General features: G+C 45.1%; 1 protein-coding gene across 1 annotated transcript in view; it reads left to right on the top strand.

The window, feature by feature from the left end:
• Window positions 1-25,473, top strand: part of NSD2 (nuclear receptor binding SET domain protein 2) — a 48,929-nt gene that overhangs the window by 1,706 nt on the left and 21,750 nt on the right. Inside the window, exons 2-9 of the mRNA XM_087726193.1 lie at window positions 10,638-11,250; window positions 16,717-16,912; window positions 18,653-18,819; window positions 19,363-19,839; window positions 21,877-22,021; window positions 22,995-23,072; window positions 24,366-24,487; window positions 24,805-24,880. Coding sequence (XP_087582319.1) covers window positions 10,666-11,250; window positions 16,717-16,912; window positions 18,653-18,819; window positions 19,363-19,839; window positions 21,877-22,021; window positions 22,995-23,072; window positions 24,366-24,487; window positions 24,805-24,880 — 1,846 coding nt within the window. The 5' untranslated portion in view covers window positions 10,638-10,665. The remainder of the gene's footprint in view (window positions 1-10,637; window positions 11,251-16,716; window positions 16,913-18,652; window positions 18,820-19,362; window positions 19,840-21,876; window positions 22,022-22,994; window positions 23,073-24,365; window positions 24,488-24,804; window positions 24,881-25,473) is intronic.

Genomic DNA, 25,473 nt, shown 5'->3' with positions numbered 1-25,473 from the left:
ACATTAAATCTGTGCTCATTTTAAAAAATAGGAATTAATCTGTACTAAACAAGGTGACTTATTTATGCTTCTCTATTAAATGCCTCTGCTTCCCTTCTCCCCAGTAAGGTGAGTTTTTCTGGAGGGATTGTTTGTGAAATCAAGATGCTTTAAGAGTTAACTTTGGGGACTGGATCCCTTGAGCAGCAGTGTTTTTTTTTAGGTTTTTGGGAATTCCTGAAAAAATATATGTTACTTTAATTAGTGGCTTGGTCTCAGACACAAGGTTCAATTCACATCTCATGAATCATTTAAGCGCATACAGTTCTCCATGCACTCATCCAAATTATTAATTAAAAAATGGTGCAGGACAGCATAAAAGCCCATCGCAGAATTGGGTGGCTCTGTAATTTGATGGTACTTCAGTTTCACAGGGATTGCTGATGGCGTGGATTGTAAATTGACTATATAAGTCCTTTAAATTATACTAGCCAGCAATCTGCTAAGGAATCAAGAAATCAGGTTGTCCTCAAAAGATTTGTTTCTGACTAACCCTTCCTGGTTACTAACAATTACGGCGTGGTTTTCAAGCTGTTACGGATTAATTTCTTTTATGATCTGCAGATCATCAAGTTTCTTTAATATTCTAACCCAGTGTTTCTCAACCTTGGCAACTTGAAGATGTCCGGACTTCAAGTCCCAGAATTCCCCAGCCAGCATTCGCTGGCTGGGGAATTCTGGGACTTGAAGTCCAGACATCTTCAAGTTGCCAAGGTTGAGAAACACTGTTCTAGCCAGTGTTTCTCAATTTTGGAGGCTTTAAGATGGGTGGACTTCAGCTCCCAGAATTCCCCAGCCATACCACAATTGGCGGGGGGATTCTGGGAGTTGAAGTCCGCCCATCTTAAAGTCGCCAAGGTTTATAGTTCATCTGGTCCTAGAGACTTAGAAAGTAAATGGGTATTTCCTGATTGTGTTTCCCTAAACAAGGCCGAGTCTTTAATCTTGATTCTTCTTCTATTTATGCAACTCTTTCTCCCAACATTCCTGCTGCTCCGATTTCCCCATCTTAGGTGTCCCTAAAGCTGAGTCTTGTATATCGCTCTGCTCTCTGAAGGAGAGATTTTTCAAGCGAGATAAATTGGGAATTTCCTGGGAGGAATTTGGGGTCCCTGAGGAGGTCAAGATAATCCATTTCTTCCACTGGTGCTTCTTACAAAGAATAGACACCAACAACTCCATAGGAAGCCCTCCGCTCAACAACCATTCGTTTAATTATGGTTCGAACTTCTAATGGCACTGAAAAATGAGACTTTTGACTGTTCTTCAGCCTTACGATTGTTGCAAGCGTCCCCAGGGACAAAATTCAGATGCTCGGCCACTGGCTCGTATTTATGACGGTCCCAGGGTCACGTGATCCCCTTTTGTGACCTTCTGACGGAACAAAGTCAATGGGGAAGCCAAATTCACTTAATGACCGTGTCACTCACTTAATTGTAATGATTCATTTAACAACTGTGAGAAGACATGTTGTAAAATGGGGGGGGGGATGTAATCACCTCTCTTAGCAAAAGCCGAGGTGGCGCAGTGGTTAAATGCAGCACTGCAGGCTACTTCAGCTGACTGCAGTTCGGCAGTTCGGCTGTTCAAATCTCACCGGCTCAGGGTCGACTCAGCCTTCCATCCTTCCGAGGTGGGTGAAATGAGGACCCGGATTGTTGTTGGGGGCAATTTGCTGACTCTGTATAAACCGCTTAGAGAGGGCTGGAAGCCCTATGAAGCGCTATATAAGTCTAAGTGCTATTGCTATAAAATAACTTTGGGGTTCAGTTGTCATAAACTGAGGACTACCTGTATTCCTTTTTATGTCTTCCTCCGCTTATTTCAACCTGGAGTTAATCTGGTTTTATTCCTTTGTTTGAAGCTGTGGATTTTTTAAAACATCGGTAGTTCTCGTGACCGTAATGGAGGCTGCCAATTGGGGCTATAAGTCGTAAAATGGGTTTAGCCACATGCCTAAACCTGATTTTGCAACCTTTGTGTGTGTTCAGTGGTTGTTAAACGAACTCGTTTTCTGCCATGCTACAGTTTCACCGAAAATTGGAAGCATCCGTTAGTTTTCAGTAAAGCATGGTCACGTGACTAAAATGGCGGTAAATGCGGCCATGTTGCTGAGCGCCGGAAATGCGGTCACATGACTTCGGGGGGGGGCAACAACCAGACCCTTTGATCTGAGTAGTAAGTCTCCTTTTTTTCAGGCAATTTGGACAGTTTTCTGAGCAACCGGTCATAAGATTGAGGACTGCACCTTCTCCCTTTTTTTGTCTTTCCGTTCCTTTTGGGTAGTTCTCCTCCCGTTGCCTGCCTCTAACCACGGGGGGGCCTCCCGCCAGTTGCCTTCGTGTATTAAGCGCTGCTTGCTCTCTCTCTCTGGTGCTAGAAACCCCCCAAGTCTGTCTTGCTGGTTCCTTCTGATTTACTCCCCATAGTTTGCACAGAGGAAGGAAACGGTTCTCCTAGCCCCTTCCTCAATGGCCTTTGCGGGGTCTTTGTGTCCCTGAATAAAGAAGGATTCTCAGAGGCCAGGTTTAAAAGCCCCCCCTGATCCAGCCCCCCCACCCGTTTTTGTTTTATTTTTTGTGCTAGTCCTGGTGGCGTCTCTCGAGTTCTGCCCCTTCCTCCGGAGACCCTGAGTCAAGCCACAAGCCTCTTCCAGCTCTCTGCGATCTGCACTCACTGTCGCAAGAAGAAAGGAGGGTATTTGGCGCTCAGGGTTGAAGTGCGCAGCCCTCCATGCGCTCTGAGCTTGGCAGACGTTTCATGACCCAGCTAGGTAACATCATCAGGGCTAGTAGGGAGTCCTGGCTAGAACTGACAATGTTACCTAGGTTTAGGTGAGAAGTTTGCAAGAAAAATAATCCAGTTTCAGAGAGCACCAGGGGCCTCTCATTGTCTCAGGGAGCCCTCGATTTACAACAGTTCTCTTAGTGACCGTTTGAAGTTATAACAGCACTGAAAAAAAAGTGATTTATGACCGTTTTTCACAGGGCCTTTGCAGCAGCATCCCCGTGGTCATGGGATTAAAATTCAGACGCTTGGCAGCTGACTCATACTTTTTTTTAAAAAAATAGAATTTATTTTTATTTTCAAAACAAACACAACACGTAAAATCTTCCTTCTTTACATACTGTAGAAAGTGTATCAGTTGGTTACAAAAAGACTTCCGTGCATCTCTTCCACAGTCATCAAGCATAATTTATATTAACTCAAGTATTTTAACTCAGATATTTATACATGTTACCCTTGTACCTCCATTTTTATTTGACTATAATTATTTAAGCGTCCAACATAAAATATACCAAGATTTAATACATAACCACATACTGGCATTCCATTTAATATTTCTAAAATCCTCCTTTTCTAATCCTCCTTTCCAAATCACTGTTTGCAATTTTCATCTAGTTTCCTTATATTATACCCATATATACATACATACATACATACATACATACATACATACATACATATATGTTGTCATCATTATCCCTCCTTTATTTGATTATATCCTGTATCATAACATTTTCCCCCTAATAATCAAAACTTAACTGTATCTAACTTAGTTCTTTTTTATTAACCTTTGTATATAATCCAAAAGGATTTCTAATCTTCCTTTCATGGGTACCATTCAATATTCAGATCCAATTATTACTTATCATAACACTACACATTGTATACATTATTATCATTTCAAATTAGAAAAAGAGGTCCAATCTTTAAATGAATTAGAAAAATACCCACAGCAATAAAAGAGGGAAACTTTAGTCTGTAAATTACAGAGAGTCACGAAGAGAAGGTAGAAGAAGAAAACTTAATCCATCCGTTTCAAAAGGTTTGCATAGATTTGATCCATGAAAATAACATTTAAAAAGTAAGATAACCACCGTCCAAAACCATTCCAAATTTAATTCCGCCGCTTGATTCGTCTATTCTTTAATTTAAATTGGTTTTTGAGTTTTTATAGGCAGTCTCTTTTTTAAAAAGCAATAAAAATTCCTCACCAGCTGGAAACTCATACATGACTCATACTTATGACGCCGGGGGTCACGTGATTTACCTTTTGTGACTTTCTGACAAGCAGAGTCCATGGGGAAAATGATTGAACAACTGCAGAGATTCACTTAACAAAGGCGAGAAGAAAAGTTGTAAAATGGGGCAAAATTCACTTAACAAATTTTCTCACTTAGCAACACAAATTTGGGGCTTGGCTCTGGTCATAAGTTAAGGACTGCTTAGCTAGTTCGTAATCTTCCATGGACAGGTTGGCTGATGGGGAATATCAGGCTCCAGAACTCCAAAGCCCATGATGCTGCACATTTCTACCTTTTTTTCCAGAATACCATTTTGTGCCTATCGGAATTGGCAGGGAAGGAAATTTATTGGCAGAGGCTCAGTGAGTTCTGGAAATTGTTTTGTCACATCCTTAATATTTGCTGCTGGCAAAGAGCGTGTTTCACATACCGATGAATGTAGTTGGCACAGATTTGTTTCGGTTGCTCGCAGTTGTGAGTCACCAACTACCACAAAACCTTCAGTTGACTTGATGCAATTACAACTTTTCTGCCTGCCGGGGATCCGTCATCCCGTCTCCTGTTCACAATCATATTTGATTATTTTTATCTCTCTTCTTTATGGAAGGGCCAGAGTGGATCGCCTTTCTTGCCCACTCGGTTCCTTAGGCGTTGCAGTGGTGTGTGTGTGTATGTTTTCTGCCTTGTTGCATCCATGCTCACATCATAGTAAAATGAAAACAAAATGGTGAGACGGGGAAAAACAACAACCCAAAGCTCTTATCAGGGACTCCTTGCAAAATTGGAGAGAAGATGTTGAGTGGGATGACCTAAAGTTAAGTCTTGGGGGTCTTTGGTGGTCAATAAATGTTTAGGATTACGGCTTGAATCCTGCATTCTTCAGTATTTTTTGTTAACGGCTGGTGTAGAGGAAGAAATCTGGAGAACGAAGCCAGTGATGTAGAAGACAAAGACAATTTGTACAAAATGATTGTGGGCTGATCATCTCAGAATAAAGTTGAAGGGAGATTAATTTTGCAGTAAGGAAACAAGAAGCATCGAATGCACAGGTATGGCGTCGCCGCACAAGTAGTTTTCGCTTAGCGCCCCTAATTGGGACTAGAACTTTTGTCACTAAGCAAAGCGGTCGTTAGGTGAATCATCAGATGACACCACTGCTTGTTGATGGCAGTTCTGGTAGACCCAGTTGTGGTTGTTAGGCTCGCAGACTTCCAACCTCCTTCTATCTTGTCCCCATTTTCCCCCTTTCACCATGCCCAGTTAATTTTGTTAGGTTTCATGAGCAGAAATAATGGGGAATAAGTCTGTTTTGCACTGCTCAAGGTTTCCTTTGAGTTTCCCTTGTCTACCCCCAGGTTCACCCACAAAACCGCGCCCGACTAAACCGCGTCGCTGACGTCATCAACAGGGCGACAACAGCGCAGAGACAGAAGCACGCTGTAAACCCTAAACCTAAAATTAACTCCTAAACCTAACTCCCCTTAACCTAACCCTAACCTAACCCTTAACCCGAAACCTAACCCTTACCTTAACTTGAATCGGCTTGCTTTCAAAGCGCTATTTAAAGCGCCCTTCTTTCTCCGTGCTGGCTGTTGTCGCCCTGTTGATGACATCAGCGACGCGGTTTAATCGGGCGCGGTTTAGTCAAGCGCGGTTTTGACGGGTCACGCTACCCCCAAGCATTGTGTTGAAGGCTTTAGCAACCCAAAAAGCTCTGAGGAGGGTGAGAGATTAAATCCTATGAAGAGACATTGAAGCGGTTGGTTGGGCCTGTTCAACGGGGATATTATTAGGGGACTCTTCCTAGACCAGAAAAGACGTTGGAAGAAGTTGGTCAGAACTGTTATTGTTGGAGAGCGTAGGACATCAAGACCTGCTTTGAAGTTATGGGAGAGCAGATTTGAGTGGAATATGGTGGGACGCCTGGCTTCAGTTATGGAACCAACTTTGCAAGAGAGATGTTGGCCCCCATCTTCCTTGGATGTACGCAGACCCTGGATGGCCATCTAGGTGGGACGCTTGAGTTTGGATTCTGCAACTCTTGAAGTGAGTTGGCTTCGATGGCCATTCTGGAAACTTAACAAAAAAAAACCCATCAGCTTAGTTTTAACTAGATGACCTCTGGCCACTCGGCTTACGGTTTCAGAGATGCTTCTGTACCAGATTCCTCAACAGCTTCAAACAATAACAGGGCTTCTGATGTCCGGCCTTGGAAGATTCGAAGAGGAATCTTGGCTTGTAAGGAAGCCCATGTTGGTCTGTAAAGCGTAGTCAGACATCAGCGCAGGAAATGTTTTTATGGTGACATTCTGTATTATGATCACAAACTGTTTTATGGTAACGTTTATGTTATAACTTGTCTTATAAAACCAGCCAGATTTCAGTTTCACGGGAGTTTTGGGGTCCCAGATATTGGACCCATTCTGAAAGTCAACCCCTTTGAGGCCCCTTGATTCAAAGCGTTTTGCCCCGGGGTGCCCAGTTCTGCCTAGGGAAGCTTACGGGAAGGGAAGTGTCAGCAGCCCCTGGATAAGCTACCATCAACAACAAGAGTCGTCGTTGTAATTAGATCCAGGTAACTTAGAACCTCCAATTAAAATCACAGCAAACCCACCATAATTGCACGTTGCATTGTTCCTTAAAACGGTTTAGATTAGCGTTTCATGACTTAATTCTCCAGTCAACATGGCCGTAACTCAGACGTCCGGGGTATATCCGCCTATCCGGTAGCTGCAACAATTAGAAAACGGCTTTATATTTTACATTTCAGCTTCCCATCCTTAAAAGGCAACCGCAGAGCACCAGTTCCTGAGTTTCAGACGAAAAATTGCATTGCGGATGAACTTCAATTTTGGGGGGGGTTTCGCTTGCAGTCAAAGGAGACACTGATCTTTTATAAATAAAAGAGATCTGAGGAGGTGGTCCTCTGCGCGCCGAATGAATGGGATAATTGTTAGCGATGTGGTATTCTTTGAAACGGACTCAACCTTCTGTCGAGCTACCAAATTCAACGGGAGCCTTTTCACAAATTAAAAAAAAAAAATTTTCAGTTCAGCTTCCACGGTTTTCAGTCCTGAACTTACAATAATGTACCATTACAACTAAATCGAAAAATGAGCGATTTCATTTCTGAAGTTGGGCTTACCAGGTTATTATAGCAAATCTCTCTGCCCATTTTTATTTGGCTAATTTAGACGCTACTAAATTAAACTCTAAAGCTAAATCCTAAGCTTTGGTTTCTTGGGACTTCCCATCTTCTCTATTAAGTTTGCAGGGCCTTTAGTTGCGACAGCCCAAGTTTTAGGCAGTCGGATCAACAATTGCTTTCTGGTGGAGGGGCTGGCAGTTTGTAGGAGGGGGGGGGTCCCCTCTCTGGCTGGGCCTTTTTGTGCGTTTCTGGGACTTAGGATGTTTTCTGTGAGTTTCTTGTTTTAATGCTAGATAATTGCACCAGTGGTTTTCAGCCATCAGATTTGCATAACGTATTCCAAATTTGCTTTCCATATATATTCCATACATATTCCAAATATTTGGAATATTTGGCATTCCAAAAGAGCTGTGGAGTCCTGTAAGGGGGTTCTGGGGCCACAAGTTGCCCTCTTCTGATTTATGACAAGGATCAACCTGGTTACGTGATGAGGACAGGAGAACACTGGGATCCATCGTGAGTTGTTGAATGGAAGTTCAGAAGTTTGATCCTGAAAGGAGGGGTTGGCTCATTTTATCCCCATCTGAACTTACCCACAGGTGTATTTAAAAAAAAAACATTGGAAGCTTGAAACTTTATTAAAATAAGACCTTTCTATGGGAAGTAATCAATCAAAAGTAAAGCTGTATTTTTAAACTGGGAGGGTGAGCTTGATTTATTGTGCAGCTGAGAGATAAATGTTTAAATCGTTTCCTAACTTGTACTTAGTTAGATCAACCTTAATTACTATAAAGATACTACAGAGTGCAAGCCTGGGTGTCAAGATAGGTCAAGATTTTCATCCTGCATGCAGCTCTTGCAGCTCAGCCAAACAATATAATTTCATATTATCTCCTGTTGGTAAAGGAGAGATACAAAATGATCCCTCTACATAGACATCACAGTGGCATGCTAGGATTATTTTTTTCTTAATTTGACTTTTGTCCACATACTTCCAATTAAAGGGGGCTGCAGGCTAATTCTGCTGCCTTGATCATGTTTCTGATGATAATGGTGGGTAATTCACCTGGGAAGACCGTTTGGGGGGCATTTGCAGGTTCAGAAAAGTTTTCTTATCTCTGTCATTTAAGCTTGTGGCCCTGGGCATGTCTGAACATCGTTGGGATGCTTGCAAGCCTTCCCTTCCGTTTGGGCTCCCTGCCGTACATGCTTAGCGCAGTGTGTCGCTCTGGATGTGAGCACATCCGTACCCAGCCCTCTCCTTGTCTGCATGCCTCCCTTCGCTCACCATGGATGCTCCTGCTTGTCCAGGGCCCCGTTTACTGCTTCGACCCGTGGTGTCCTTTGACTCCACCCAACAAGCCATGGGGGGAGGGGGAACCGTTGGCCAACTCTCCTCTTCAGCATGGCCACCATCTGATGACCCTTATGAATAGTCTCAGGCATAGCAATAGCAGTTAGACTTATATACCGGTTCATAGGGCTTTCAGCCCTCTCTAAGCAGTTTACAGAGTCAGCATATTGCCCCCAACAACAATCCGGGTCCTCATTTTACCCACCTTGGAAGGATGGAAGGCTGAGTCAACCCTGAGCCGGTGAGATTTGAACAGCCGAACTGCAGTCAGCTGAAGTGGCCTGCAGTGCTGCATTTAACCACTGCGCCACCTCGGCATTCTGCCTTTGATGCCGGGAGTTCACCTTGTAGAGATGAGCAGAGAAACGGAAGGATTCAACGGGAGCCTTTTCACAAGTTTTTTTTTTTTTTAAGTTCTGCTTCTATGGTTTTCAGTCTTGAGCTTATATTTATTGCACTTATCAATTACAAATATTGTCAGAAATGGTGCAAGGTCTCCTGCTTGGTTGGGAGGTTGGACTAGATGACCTACAAGGTCCCTTCCAACTCCGTTGATCTCTTAATCAAGTAGTAGCAGTAGCACTTAGACTTAGCTACCACTTCCCGGTGCTTTACAGCTCTCTCTAAGCAGTTTACAGAACTGGCCTCTTTCCCCCAACAATCTGGGTCCTCATTTGACCCACCAGGGAATGACGGAAGGCTGAGTCAACCTTCAGCCGGTCAGGATCGAACTCCTGCTGGCAACGGGCAGTGAGTTAGCCTGCAGTACTGCGTTGTAACCCCTGCCCCACCTCTACCTACGACAAAATGGAGATCTGCCCATTATGCTTGTGTATCCGTTCCATCATATGACTAGCCTGATTTATGACCGTGGAGCAGTCCTTCTCCCCAACATCCCAAACGCAATCCTTCTGCGTGTGCATCCTTTCGCCTCCCCAGAACCTCCTGCGAGTGAAGATTCCCCCGGGGGTCTCCTTGCGAAGGGGGCCGAGGCTTCCCACTGGGCTGCCTGGTCTCCCAATGAAAGCGGGGACGGCCGAGGCTGGTTTGCAACTGGCACTTGGGCAGCTTTTGAGATCTGCAAAAGGAGAATGAGTCACTTCAATCCCACATCCTTTAATTTCCTGTCAAGATCTGCCTCTTGTCTATTTGTAGCCCATTTCTGCTTTGGATGGGTTGAAGTGGAGCCTAGCTGTTAGTCACGGTCCTTGGGGGGCCTTGGGGTCCCTCCTGTGGGCCTTATGCGCTTTGTTTTTATGCATCCTTCGAAGTTGTCCGGCCACAATAATGCCTGAGTAGCTATTCCCCCCCCCCCTTCTCAAAATAACACTTCCCATCTCTGCTTGTTCTTTCATTTGTAAGGCCGCAGAAGAGCAAAACGTCAGTGCTTGGTTCTTTTTCAAAATGCCTATCGGTCTCATTCTGAGAATCACCTAGAATAGGGATGCCTAACCTTTTGGCTGTTGGGTGCAAAAAATGCAACGGTGCGCACGCAATAGCGTGCATGCGGGCACCCATAATGCAAAGTGCTACCCCCACATGCACAGGCCTGCACAACCCCACACACGCACCCAACGCACTGCACTGCTCGCCTTCCAGCTGAGCTTGGTATTTCCTTCCTGGGGGGCGGGGCAAATTTCCTCCAGTGGGGCAGAGGTTAAATGGGCCCCGTTGGGCCCATTTTTCGCCCTCCCCAGGCCCCAGAGGCTTTCCTGGAGCCTGGGGAGGGCGGAAACAGCCTCCCCCAGCCTTCTGGAAGGCTGAAAACCATCTGGCTGGCGCATGGATGTGCAATGGAGCGAACGGTGCACATGCCAGCAGATATGGCTCTGCGTGCCATAGGTTGCCCATCACAGACCTAGAAGAATCCAATGTGGTTTTTAAAAGTGGGGGTCGTGATTATTTTATCTTAGAAGCTGCACTGCCGAATCAGCCTCAAAGTTTGGGTTGGGTTTATATTATTTTGAGAGCGTGTTTTTGGTAATGCTCGGCTCCCCAAACATGCTCAGTGGGCTTCCTCCGGGACTAATAATACAATTTTTGTGGCTTTGTTCCCTTATTTACGCAGAAATACCAATAAACTGGAAACCTCCGCGATGGATTTCAAAAGTAACTCGCTGTTGCTCCCCAAGAAAGGTGCCAACCACATCAAAATGAAGCCGGTCCCCGAGATCCTGGGGGGTCCCACCGGAAAGCCGCCCAGCTGCGAAGTGAGCCGGGAGTGTTCTGTTTACCTGGGCAAGGCCCACCTTTCCGCCACACTACAGGACGATGTCATGCCGAAATACAACGGCCGCGACGCCCTGCCCTTCATCCCCGTGGAGAAGCTCCAGGACCTGACCTCCCGCGTCTTCAACGGGGAATCCGGGGCGCAGGAGGCCAAGCTGCGATTCGAGCCTCAGGAAGTCAGGGAAGCCGCCACGCCCCCCAACACTACGCCGGCCAAGAACGGCTCGCCGGAAATCAAGCTGAAAATCACTAAGACGTACATGAACGGGAAGCCCCTCTTCGAGTCCTCCATCTGTGGCGACAGCGTGCTGGAGGTCGCTCAGGCGGAGCCAAATCCGGGAAGCAAGGAGAAGAGGAGCAGGAAGAGGAGCATCAAGTACGACTCCCTGCTGGAGCGAGGATTCGTGGAAGCGGCTCTGTTGTCCAGTTCGTCCGGTTCCTCTGACGAAAAGGTACCCTAGCTCCCCTCCGGCCGTTGTTTTGGGGGGCGGGGGGCAGAATTTGTGGCTTGGTTGAAATCCGGCTTTAAGGTCTTTGCTCAGATGAATCGGTCCGTGGCTTCTGAGAAGGTAAAGACATCCTTGAGTCGAGCTTTGTGATGGCTGCAGAACACGGGTAGCCCTCGAGTTACGACAGTTCATTTAGTGACCATTCAAAGTTGCAACCGCGCTGAAAATTGCAACTTATGACCATTTTCACAGTTACGACCTTTGCAGCATCTCCATGATCAGGTGATCAAAATTCGGACACTTGACACGATGGTTGCTGTGTCCCAGGGTCACGTGATCCCCTTTTGCGACCTTCTGACAAGGAAAGCCAGGTTCACTTAACGACCGGGTTATTAACTTGTCAACTGCAGTGCTCCTCTTAACAATTGTGGCAAGGAAAGTCGTAAAACGGGGCAAAGCGCAGCAAACGTCTCCCTTAACAACAGAAAATGTTGTCTCAATTGTGGTCATAAGTCGAGGACTACCTGTATGCCTATGATTTTCTTGCCACAATATAAAAGGGACTTACCCTTGCCTTGATTTGGATTTTATTTAAATCAAGTCAATTGAAATCACTAGGAAAAGGGCTTGATTTAAATCAACTCGATTTAAATCATAATTTTTGAAGAGCAAACTGTCCTCTGCTGTGGGAAATTGTGTGAATGCGTCATCAGTGCAGGGCATGTGATCTCAGCTTGCAGAGCTTGGATTCATTCAACGAGTTTACCAAAAATGTAAATATTGCAGAAGATACGGCGTCCTCGTGCTGCACAACTCAGCTCCATTTCATGCTGAATAAACTAAATTATTAACGTATCTTAAATAGAAAACTATCCTTAGATAGATTTTTATTCCAAAAGCATTTTATTAAAATAAACCCGATTTAAATTTTTTTAAAAATCTGATTTTTTCAGATTTTTTTTTTTTAGAAAACCATTGATTTTTATCCGCCCTGGGGGGTAGCTCATCTGGATGCCCTGGGGAAGCCGCCTTCTGTCCCAGTTTGAACCACAAGTGATACCATTCCCCCCCACCCCTGCCTGGTGGTCAGAGATAATGAAAGCTGCGCTTGAATAAGTCTGGTTTAGACGGGGCTGAACCAGGCAAGGAATCCATCAGGAGCTCTGATCGACATGCCTGTGGCTTCCTGTGGCAGAGAGTGTTAAATAGCAATAGCAGTTAGACTTATATACCGCTTCATAGGGCTTCCAGCCCTCTCTAAGCGGTTTACAGAGTCAGCATATTGCCCCCAACAACAATCCGGGTCCTCATTTTACCCACCTTGGAAGGATGGAAGGCTGAGGGGAGGAGGAAAGAAGGGAGGAAGGAAGGAAGAGCAATAGCAGTTAGACTGATAAACCGCTTCATAGAGCTTTCAGCCCTCTCTAAGCGGTTTACAGAGTCAGCATGTCGCCCCCAACAACAGTCCTGGTCCTCATTTCACCCACCTCGGAAGGATGGAAGGCTGAGGGAAGGAGGAAAGAAGGGAGGAGGGAGGGAAGGAAGGAAGGAAGGAAGGAAGGGCAATAGCACTTTATATACCACTCCATAGTGTTTTTATAGCCTTCTCTAAGCGGTTTACAGAGTCAGCATATTGCCCCCAACAACAATCTGGGTCCTCATTTTACCCACCTCGGAAGGATGGAAGGCTGAGTCAACCCTGAGCCGGTGAGATTAGAACTGCCGAACTGCAGATAACAGTCAGCTGAAGTGGCTGCAGTACTGCACCCTAACCACTGCGCCACCACGGCCCTATACATGAGGATACGTAATATTAAATATATGAGGAATGCATGCAGAGTACGATCATCAGCCTAAGGCAGTGCAATGCTTTTCTTCTATGAAGGGGTGGGTTTGGCTTCTCCCTCCCAATCCCAAATCATTGGGTGTGTTAAAAACTGAAATTCACCGAATGGCTTGTCACTGGAGAATACGGTTCTCCTTAACTAGTGGAACAGAAGTCGCCTTCAGAAGTTGTGGGTCACTGGAGGCTTTTAAGAAGGGATTGGACAACCACTTGTCTCAAATCGCATAGGGTCTCCCGCTTGAGCAGGGGGCTTGACTAGAAGACCTCCAAGGTCCCTTCCAGCTCTACTCTGATTGAAGCTACCTTTGTCTTCTCTATCTCTGTTGAGGACAGGAACCAGTTAGAGTTCCTCTCCGTTGACGTGGAGAGTGTTTGAAGTATTTTTAAGTTTAGAGTAACTCAGATGTAGGACAAAGCAGAAGGTTCCTCAGTCGCCCTCCGAGGTTGCGAACAATCCCTACGTTTTTATCAAAGTAAGGCGTTGTCCCAAAGGTGCTTTTTAGGAGATGCAACCGGACTTTTTCATCATCATTTATTGGGTTTGTATGCCGCCCACTCTCAAGAGACTCAGGGCGGCTTTTTGGGGTCTCGACTGAAGCAAGAGACTCCAGCTTCCTTTTGGAAAAGGCATCCTTGGGACAACCAAGACCTGGATGACGGAGAACCTCCAGAGAGAAAACGGGGCTTTGATTTTGAGTAAAACTGAGCTCTGAAGAGTCCCTTTCTGCCTTTCTCTCTGCGAGGGCTCCTCTCAAATGGACGCTAGGACAAGTCCAGGCCTGATTTCTGGCTGAAGAGAGGAGGGTCTCCTTTTAATGTTAGACATATCAAACTATGAGCCTGGATAGATTTATACTGGGGTAGAAAGTGCTGGTTCCACCACAAATCCGCGGTAGACTAAAGCGCGCTCGACGAAAGCGCGTACGTGATGTCATCACAGCGCGACGAAAACGGCACGCTTTGAGCGGTAAACTTAAAATTAACGCGTAAATCTAAACCTAACCCCCCCAAAACCTAAACCTAACCCTAAACCTAACCCTTAACCTAACGCTAACCCTTAACTTAACCCTAAACCTAACCCTAACGCGTAACGTAACCCTTAACCTAACCCTAACCCTAAACATAACCCTTACCTTTATGTGAATCGGCTTGCTTTAATTTTATTTTAATTTTAATTTAATTTATTTTTAATTTTATTTGTCGCGCTGCTGATGACGTCACGTACGCGCTTTGATCGGGCGCGCTTTAGTGGACCGCGGTTTTGATGGGTCACGGAAAGTGCTTTGGTTAAAGGACCTACTCAAAGAGATTAGATGGAGGAAGTGCCAATCTCCCAGTTGTAGATATTTTGGCTGTTTCCAGGACCTTATTCCACACGGACCCTTTAGTACAGTGTTTCTCAACCTTGGCCACTTGAAGATGTCCGGACTTCAACTCCCGAAGTCCAGACATCTTCAAGTGGCCAAGGTTGAGAAACACTGCTTTAGTAAAACTGGACTTTTATAATGATTTAGGCCACTTCTGTGAGACCATCAGCAAAAGATGTGAGGCTGTTGGACTCCTTAATTGTCAGCCCGCAACACCTTCACGTGGACGCATCTCATCCCCTGCGGTATCCACTGTCTTCCGAAAGAGTCCCGCTTGCTAGAGATGGGTGTGTGTGTGTTGGAGTGTCAGGAATTAAATTCCTCATTCCTTGTCGCTGGCCGATTCCAAGGAAGCTGCCGGCACAGTTGAAGGCAGCCCGAGTCTGATCGTAAGTTGCAGGAGGGAGAAGACCTAGAATAATGTTTCTCAACCTTGGTGACTTTAAGTCCTGTGGACTTCAACTCCCAGAATCCCCCAGCCAGCACAGCTGGCTGGGGGAATTCTGGGAGTTGAAGTCCACAGGACTTAAAGTCACCAAGGTTGAGAAACACTGACAAGGAAATTAGACCTGTGATTTGGAATGTAGTTGCATTCAGAGGCCAGAAATGGTTTTGGACACAGTGCAAAACTGCATAGTGCACAGTGTAAAATGCTTACGAAAGGAAAGTTAGATCTCGTCTTGCCGTTTCCCACCTTAAAGGTGGCAGTGTGTGCAGGTGCTTTCCAGGTGGCGTTGCTGTGGCGTTTAATGCTTCAGTTTCTTTGATGGAAACAACTAAGCGGCTTTGATTTTTGAGCTCGGCAGATTTCAAAAGATGAGCTCTTCACACCTCCATTTGGAGAAACATCTTGAGAAGGTTCCTGCGGATTCTGGGTTGTTATGGCTTGTCCAGGCCTTTCTTGCCAATAAGGTCCACTTTCATCAGGACAACAAAGGCCCCGTTATGGATCACTCCTAGCATCCCCCTCCCCCAATTCATTTGACTTCCTGGTGTCTTTCTCAAAAGGATTGCAGCTCTGGGGCCCTCCTGGAAACGGTCATCTCCAAGAGGGCTTCAGGTGTGTCTCTGGAGAAGACCTGGAGAACCACAACATCCAGGAGTGGGTTTTGCTTAGGAATTGACTCATTTAAAGCCACCTTGGAAGTTCCTGGTATCTGAAGCAAAGAGTCCTTCTCTATATGGTGACCCCCAAACCCATAATCCCTACAGAAACTGAGCGAAGAAGCTCCCTTCTTAAGACACCCAGGTAGTCCTCGACTTACAACTGCTATTGAGCCCAAAATTTCCTTTGCTGAGCAAGATGGTTGTTAAGTGAGTTTTTCCTCATTTTACTGCCTTTTTTACCGCAAACGATTAAGTGGATAACTACAGCTTGGATTGGATTTATTACATTTATATGCCGCCCTTTTCCCCGAAGGGGACTCAGGGCGGCTCACAATCCAAGTCAGGGAAGGGGGTACAGACAGGGGATAAAAAAGACGAACATAACAATACACAATTTAAAAGCACACAACAGCCATACCAAGCTGCTAAGTTAGTGACATGGCCGTTAAGTGGACTCGTCTTCCCTGTTGACGTGACCCTGGGACATGGCAGCCATCCTAAGTACATGCCAGTTGCCAAGCCTCTGAATTTCGATCACATGACCATGGAGGTGAGGCAACGGTCCTGTGGAAAACAGCCATAGGTCGTTCTTTTCAGTGCCGTTGTACCTTCAAATGGTCACTAAGTGGATGATGTAGCAAACCGAGCTCCATCTGCATGCTCCCTTTCCATTGCTAAAGAGCAGCCCTTCTCCCTCCTTGAAGACCAGAGAATTCCACAGAGCATCAGAAGTGAAATCCTGGCTGCCTTTTTAGCTGTTTCTCCTAAGAGCCCCAAAGTGCCTTCAAACTACTGAATACATCCAGGTTGGAGATAGCAACGTCCCTTAGACTTCTCTCCCGCTTCATATTGCTTTTCCAGCCCTCTCTAAGCCCCTTTACAGAGTCAGCCTTTTGCCCCCCAACAGTTTGGGTCCTCATTTGACCCACCTCGGAAGGCTGAGTCAATTTTGAGCCGGTCAGGATCGAACTGCTGGCGGTGGGCAGAGTTTAGCCTGCAATGCTGCGTTCTGACCACTGGGCCACGACGGCTCTTGTTTAAAATTGAAACCTTAATAAGAAGCGTTGGAGTTTCGTGTCTCTTCAAGCGCGGGAGTGTTCTCATTGCTAGAATTTGGGTGTGTTTCCTTTCCCCTCCCCCTCCCTAAAGATCTCTGCTGAGGAAGAGGAGGAAGAAGAGGAGGAAGAAGAAGAAGACTCTTCTCTGGTGGCTGGGAAGGAGGAGAAGACGCTCCTCCTGAAGTACAGCGTGGGAGACGTGGTCTGGTCCAAGGTGTCTGGATACCCCTGGTGGCCCTGCATGATCTCCACAGACCCCCTCCTCCATACCTTCACCAAGCTCAATGGTAGGTCCTTTGGGGGAGGGGAGGGGAGGGGAGGGGGGAGCCCCCCGGTTTCAGACAGAGAGAAATCCAAGGAGGAGGGAAGTCGACACAACGGCCCTTCCCTTCAAACACCTGCCTTGGTTCCCACGGTGCAGAATGGGTGCAGCTTTTAAACGCACCTGACTGGTGATCCTTCAGTCATATGTGGTTGTGGTCATAGGTTCAGGCACCCATACGACGGGACCTGATCTTCCAACCATGTTTACAGCAGTCGTTAAGTGAATCACTCCATTTTTCAGCAAATCCATTCTCTCAAATGGAGGTATATTGGCTGGAAACTGGTGAAAAACTCCCAGAAATATTCTCTCTCTCCCTCTCCCTCCCTCCCTCCCTCCCTCCCTCCCTTCTTTCCCCTCTCTCCATCCATTTACACACGCATGCGCACACACGCACACACACAGAGCCAGTTTCTGGGAGTTTTTCACCAGTTTCCAGCCAAAATACCTCCATTTGAGAATATATAGAATATATATATATATATATATTCAGCCAAAATACCTTCATTTATGTTTATATATTTATATATATATGTTTTTTGTTTTTTTATTTGTGCTGATAAATAAATAAAGGGAGACTAGTATAGATCTATTTCAAGCTATTTAGCTCTCATCAGCTAGCCATACCCTTACTGGGATTTGAACCTGGGCTATATTGCATACTAGGCAGAGATCTTAGCCATTAGGCCACAGGCTCTTATCCATTATCAGCGAAAAATTTAATAGATATATATCTATAATATATATAGATAGATATAGATATAGATATAGATATATATTGCAAATTGCAGTCATGCAACTTTAGGACATGCAGTCATAAATGCGAGCTGCTTGCCAACTGTCCCAAATGGAGCCACACCTTTGTAGGGTGTTTCTGTGTGTAACATTTTGCAATGACCGGAAGTGCTATTCAGGCTGTAAAGCACCCTTTCAGTGACCGTCATAACTTTGAATGCTGGTCTTAAGTTGAGGGTTACCTGTAAACAGTTTCAAAATGCGCTGAAGCTTCTTCCATCGCGAGGACTGTACCACCGGCCGTGGGATGTCTTTAGGGGCAGCCCGCCACCACTTCACCTGCAGCGCCGGGCGGCTTTTTAAAGAGAGGCTGACCCTCGCAAGGCCATTGGTGAAGGCCTAAATGGGGTGCGGCTTTTGGGGGGGGACAATGCCAGAGGTGGGAGAGGTCATGACGTCTCTACCCACTGTCTTGAAAGATGCACATGCTCGTTCATTAAACAGCCTCTTTCAGGAACAGTTTTGGCTTTGCCATTAAGAATCCGACACAATTGAAATGGATGAGACAGGGTGGATTCACGCTTCGTGCTAAATTTATTAGCTTGTTGAACAAGCTGCGGTTTTGCTGAATCCGTACACAATGCTAAGCCAAGAGGTCATTCATCAGCAGAAGGGCTGACCTCCTGCAGCTGTGTTTTATGCTAGGCCACGATATCTGGAGCCATTCCCTGTCTTCCTCCATCTGGTTAGTCTTCCAATGGGTGGGTTTCAGCTCTCCAAATGCCGCCCCCATCCTGGCCATTGCCAAGAAAGAGACCCCACCCCCACCCCACATCTAGGATGCCAAGCTGGTATTGAACAACTGAACTCGGCAAAAATACTGGGGAGATTTTAACTTCACACCGTCAAATGTTGTGACTCCATCTTTGCATGTGACTCTGTTAAGCTACAAATGGTTTGTAATTTTTAGGGCAGAAAAAGAGTTTCCGCCAGTATCACGTACAGTTTTTTGGGGATGCGCCAGAACGAGCCTGGGTGTTTGAAAAGAGCCTGGTCGCCTTCAAAGGGGAGGAGCAGTTTGAGCAACTGTGCCAGGAAAGTGCCAAGCAGTCGACTAACAAAGCAGAGAAAATAAAGGTAACCGTGTTTTGGGCTTCCTAATCGTTGGGCTGTTTTGTCTGCCTGCTATAAGAGCCTTTGGTTTCATCTTGATACGAAGGGAGGAAAGTGCTGGCTTTTCATCAGGTGCCAGGCTTCCAAAGAGCATCCAAAAGTAAATCAAGATCAAAGTTCCCATTGATTAAGAGAGCCACGTTGGCACATCTGGGAAAACCTGAATATGAAAGCTTCCCAGGTCCGCCCCCCCCCCCTTTGAAAGTTCAAGATCTTGCCCCCACACCCACAAGTCCATCCCATGGTCCAATCTCCCACTGCCACGAAGACAGATTCCTCCCATCCAGTTCCGGTCAGGTGCAGAGACAAAGGATAATGACCTTGGCTTTCTAGAAAGAATGTTGTTATGGCTACATAGCATCTAACTCCGTGCAATCCCATTTCCCCACCATAGAAAATGCATAGCAGAATAATAGAAAGTGTGGGAGGCCAGAGACCCAAAAGAAAAGATGGCGGCAGGCCTGACACCAGACTCCATGGCCTTTCTTTCTCGCCTTCTTCCTGCAGATGCTGAAGCCGGTTTCGGGAAAGCTGCGTCCCCAGTGGGAGATGGGGCTCAAGCAGTCCAAAGACGCCCTCTCCATGGGCCTGGAGGAAAGGAAAGCCAAGTACACTTTCATTTACATCCGGGGCAGGCCGGTCCTCAACCCCCAGGTGGCGAAGGAAGCCGGACTGGCGGTGAAGTCGTTGGAAGAGATGGATAAGATTTACTCGGACGAAGACCTTTCGCAGAGTCTGAAGTCCAGCAAAGAATACGACGTCCCGGCCAAAAGGGGGAGAAGGACCAAGGCGCTTTGCACGAGGGAATCGGACGACTTCGCCCCCAAGGCCGTCCCGAGCACCCCTCCCGAAAGGAACCCGGAGGAGAGAGGCGCGGGGGGCTCCCCTTTCGGGAGGAAGAAAGTGATTCCCTACGCTCCCCGGAATCGGAAAAGCGACGGAGTCCCTCAGTTCCTGGTCTTTTGCCAGAAGCACCGAGATGAGGTTGGTGTCGCCAGAATCCGTATCGTGAGTCTTCCCTCGTTTTCTTCTTCAGGTCCCTTAAGGGCCACAGAGCCCCCGAGGCTCCTCCTCAGCCCCTTGACCCCCACTTGGGGAGGGTCTCAGAAGCCTTGCAAAAATCCACGGGGCTTGTCCCGCCTTCTGAAGGTCTGGCAGTTTAGTCTAAATTGAGAGATAGACAGCTGTGAACACTGACAGTCAAACGATGGGGGGGAGGGGGGCAGCCCTCCGGAATTTGGAACTGAAGAATGGGATGGAATAGAGAATAGAAATGAAATAGAATAGAATAGAAATAGAAAGCAATAGGGATAGAATACAGAATAGAAATAGAACAGAATAGAATAGATGAATGAATGAACAGAATAGATTAGATTAGAATACAGAATGAACAGAATAGAAATAGGAAGGAATAGGAATAGAATACAGAATAGAAATAGAACAGAATAGAATAGATGAATGAATGAATGAACAGAATAGATTAGATTAGAATACAGAATGAATAGAATAGAAAGGAATAGGAATAGAATACAGAATAGAAATAGAACAGAATAGAATAGATGAATGAATGAACAGAATAGAATAGGAATAGAAATAGAATAGAATAGATGAATGAACAGAATAGATTAGATTAGAATACAGAATGAATAGAATAGAAAGGAATAGGAATAGAATACAGAATAGAAATAGAACAGAATAGAATAGATGAATGAATGAACAGAATAGAATAGGAATAGAAATAGAATAGAATAGATGAATGAACAGAATAGATTAGATTAGAATACAGAATGAACAGAATAGGAATAGAAACAGGAAGGAATAGGAATAGAATACAGAATGAACGGGACAGAATAAAATAGAATAATTTTATCGTCACTTTGAATGTGCATTAATCGGCATACATTAAAATGAAATTCCTACTGGGTCATAAGTGCCCCTGGAGTGGGCTGTCGTAACTTCAAGCATCTGCTAAGCGAGCAGCCATAAGTCAGGGCTGCCTGTATTGTGGGCGCTTATCTGCCAGTTGCAGGCGCTTTTTCCTGACATGGTGTTTGCAGAGCTGGACTCTTACCGCTGGCCTTGGTTTTTGAGCCCTTTGTGTCTCTTCTGTTAATGGGGACGCAGGACCTTTAAGGTGTGCAGAAGATTTGGATCCGAAACCGTGTTTCTAATTTAACAACTGCGGTGATTCACTTAACAACGGTGGCAAGAAAGGTCATAAAATGGGGCAAAACTCACGTAACAAATATTTCTCTTGCCTTGACGTAACCTTTGGGCTGCTCGATTGTGGTGGGAGCTGGAGGATTAACACATTGGCAAGTTGATATAAACTCCTTGGGGCAAATGCTCGTCCTTTGTGTCCGTCGAGATTATTCTCCATCACGGTCGTCCCAAGGGCGGCTTTTTTGAAAAGGCAGCTGGATTTCCTCGGGGTCTTTTTTCCCTTGAAGACACTTCGCTTCCTTGCAGCCACAAAGGGGGGGAAAAAACCAAAGAAAATCCTGCCGCCTTTTGGAGGAAAAAAAAAAACCCTTTTGGGACACGTCCGTCACCTGACAAAGTTAAAATAACAAATAAATGGAAAGGGGGGAAAAACTCAAAAGCTGGGCGGGTCCCGGGCTCTCTGCTCTCGTGACCCGTCAAAACCGCGCTCGACTAAGCCGCGCCCGATTAAACCGCGTTGCTGACGTCATCAACAGGGCGACAACAGCCAGCGCGGAGAAAGAAGGGCGCTTTAAATAGCGCTTTGAAAGCAAGCCGATTCAACTTAAGGTAAGGGTTAGCTTTAGGGTTAGGTTAAGGGTTAGGTTTAGGATTAGGTTTAGGATTAGGTTTAGGGGGGTTAGGTTTAGGTTTAGGGGTTAATTTTAGGTTTAGCGTTTACAGCGTGCTTCTGTCTCCGCGCTGTTGTCGCCCTGTTGATGATGTCAGCGACGCGGTTTAGTCGGGCGCGGTTTAGTCGAGCGTGGTTTTGTGGTGGAACCCTCTGCTCTCCCTCTCACTCCCTTCTCTTCCGCCCAGGTGGTGGCTGAGCATCCTGACGCTTCCTGCGACGAAATCGAGGAGCTGCTGGAGTCACAGTGGAACATGCTTAGTGAAAAACAGAAAACACGCTATAACACAAAATTTGCCCTAGTGACCTCTCCCAAATGTGAAGAAGACACTGGTAAACGTAAAACTGTGCTAGTATACTCTAACTAAAAGTTTTAATATGTGTAGTCATGTCTAATTAAGCACACGGTTCTCAGCCTGTAGGGACGATCAGCTTTCACTGTTTCCGTTTCTAACTTTTTTGGGATGTTGTGCTGATAAAAGCAGTGAACGCGGTCCTTTTTTCCCCTTTCTTTTTTCTTTTCCCCCCTTTTTAAATTTAAACCAGAAGAGTCGATCACGTCTACATTTCTTGGTCATTGTTCTGCGAAGTTGCTCTGTGTAAATCTATTGTAGATATGCTGGTGTTCTCATTCCCTTCCTGTCTCTAAGCAGCCGCCACCTGTATCGCTGTCGACGAAATGAGAATTATGGAGATTAGAAAGAAATTGAGCTGAAATTTTTAAATTTAATACATTCGCTCTGCACGTAACTCTTTGTTTTTAAAATCGAAGTGGGGGGGGGGTTTGCATCTGTGTCCCTGTGTTTGCAATAATTAAGATCTGTGGATGTGCAGAAACGGACAACGCTTAAAACATTTCCAGGACTGACACGGGTGTAGATAGCGGTGGAGAGCATTGTTAGAATCTGCAGGAATCTGGCCAGATCTCCATTTTTATAAAGCTTTTAGCTTAATATCCTGAGGAGCTACAGGTTTGGAAGGGTGGATATGCCTAAAGGCAGAAAAAAAGAAAAGCCATATTTTTGTTTCTCAGTATTAATATTATATAGTCTGTATAACGTTGTTGGACTATGACAGAAATTTTAAGATATCAGGTTGCTGCTTTGGACAATGAGAAGAATGAGAGTGTGTTGGAAAAGGTTTCTCAATTTTGGACAATATGTATTAAAATTATAGTCAGTTTTGTTATCTGTGTGTGAAATGACGACTTGTGGGGAAAGTTGAATGCTTTGTCTCAATGTATAAAATATGTGGGTGTCGGTTTTAAAAAGCAAACGAGACTACACAACATTCTGTATCTCTCAAGGTTCAGCCCAGCGGAGTTTGACCAAGGCCAAACCCAAAGCCTTTCAAGGATCACGTAAAAGAAGACCAAGATCCAGAAGTAATTGAAATTTGTGCTGTGTAATGTTGATTTTAAACTAAGTAACCCTTACTTAAGTCTGCCTTTCATGTAACTGCTCAATAATCTCTTTCTCTCAAATGTTGTGCTCCTTCAGTTTTAGCGTTTTTATGGATCTTGAATTAAATATTTGAGTGCTGTAGTACAAATTCCTGTCCAGCTTTATGGTAGTTTTCTTCTTACCATCCAATTAAAATGAATCTTGCTTCCTCCGTTTGGGACACTTATCTCTGTATAAGATATAAACCTTCAGGGTTGGGCACCTTTAGGGACCTGTGGAAGACGGTTTTTGCAGCCGGTAGAGTTTATGTCAAAACCTTGGCCTACGTCATAGATTCTCCCAATAGATTTTAAACTTCACCATTGATTGGCAGGCGGAAACGAACAGTTGTCCACGCATTTTTTTAAAAAAAGAAAAGAAAACGTGTTATAGGAAAGCAAGATCTGTTTTGAGGCTTGAAATTTTAATTAACCAGCAGAAGAATCTTGATTTTTTTTCCCCCCCCAAAGCATTTGAATGAAGTCACGTGGCTCCAAATTAAGTAATAGAAATTTGCCCCTAGGCTGAAAAATATAATTGGGGGACAATAAAGGGCAATTAGAAAGTTTTGGTACACTTGAATAGGGGATTTGGGGGATAGAGAATAGAATCTTTACATACAAAGGAGAATTAGTGAAATAGGTTGTATAAACTAGTTGCGATGCTCTGAAAATTTGTAACATGGAACTTTTATTATTTCAAATGGGTTTTACTCAGACCCGCTGGCTTCAGGTATAGATATGCAAGGAGGTACTTAAAATTCTCTTTTTCACAGTCTTTGTCTAAAATGTTCCTCTTCCCTTGGTCTTTATATAAAACAAATTCCCTTAACACGTGCATTTATGCTTTATGCTTTCCCAGCCTTAGGGTGATGTCCTATCGCAGAATAATCTCAGAAAATGGGATAATTGCTTTATACGGCATTAGTGTGCTTCTTAAAAGAAGTTCCTTCGAAGCAAAACCCCTGGTTGTAGATCCATTATAAGTTAAAATGAAAAAATAATAATATTAGAGGTATGGAGAGTTGTAGGATGTTTTTGTGTATAAGCTCAGCTGTGGTAGGTGTGCGCTGCAAAGGCTGGTTTTAATAAGAAGTGGGGAGCCACAAGATGTTTAGGGTTAATAAACATTATCCGGCTGTCTTAGAACATTAGCGTGTAACTGCTTTGGTTCGAGATAATTTCTAAATGAGCTTCAGACTTTTTTCATGTAAGTCTCCCCATCCCTACTCCAAGGTAACTTATATGGAAATAAAAGGAAACCTGTAAAGAGGACAAGGAAACCCACGGAAGATTTTGAAGGTCAAGAGGCCCCCAGGAAAAGGCTGAGGATGATGGATAAGAAGAAGGATCAGAAGGTAATTATGATGTTCTTGGCTTACTTGGAGGTGCCATGGTGGCAACCAGCCTGATGATTGTTTGGCTTTGTTCTACCAAAATAGCCTTCTGCCTCATTGGAGCAGAGGATTTAATTGGATGGAGTAATCGATCGATGGATTGACCCATTAAATGGATGGTTAAGTGGAGATTATATTTTTACTTAGAGTCTGTTTCAATGGGGTGATTATTTCCTTCCGTTGTTTTCTTTCTATATCTAAATTAGGAGGGCTCTTTATCTTTTTCTATATTTCATTTTCTCTTTTCCTTCCCCCCCCCCCCCAATTTTTTATAATAGAAGGAGAGGAGCAATGACAAAACCACGAAAACAAACTCTGCCAAAGTCACAGAAACCTCACAAAAGAAGCAGTCAGGTAATGTGGTCAGAGCGAGCGTCATGCGTGACTTCTAGCCTTAAAAAGACTCTACGCTCCGTTGTTCAAAGCGGCTGCTGAAATTTGGGGCCATGCGCCGTGGCACCAGTCCAATGCCTCTTTACGCTTGAGTAGTAGGACACCCCTTTTATTTGTTGAAGGTGGGGGTCCTAAATTGTTACCCCTTTCCCCCCTTCACTTTAGCCTCCCACCCCAACTGAAACGCCTGCGCCACTGGTTCCCAACATGGGGGAACACACCCCACGGGGGGGGGGTTGATTTTTAATGGGGGCAACTTGAACCTTATTTAAACCAAGTTAATGGCCTTTTAGGCTTCCTCCCCATGAGTAGAGTTCACTTTTTGAGTAAAGTAAGAATTATATGTCACAAGGGGGGGAGGGGCATCAGGATTTGAGAGATGCTTAGGAGGGGCATGGCCAAAAATAGGTTGGGAACCCCTGGTTTACGCGGAGGGAGCCTCCAGCTCTCACAAACCACATTTAGAGAATCGATCAGGAAAGGATGGGAAAGCCCTGCGAGATTCTTAGAATTGGTGAATGGAATTCTCTTCTGTAATTAGATGGACAGACACA

The sequence above is a fragment of the Thamnophis sirtalis genome, unplaced genomic scaffold, assembly GCF_051295495.1.
Source record: "Thamnophis sirtalis isolate CommonGarterSnake01/CBP01778 unplaced genomic scaffold, rThaSir2_p1.2 scaffold_12, whole genome shotgun sequence".
NCBI lineage: Eukaryota > Metazoa > Chordata > Lepidosauria > Squamata > Natricidae > Thamnophis > Thamnophis sirtalis.
Note: the sequence above shows the minus strand (reverse complement) of the source record. Positions and strands in the feature narration are given on the sequence as shown.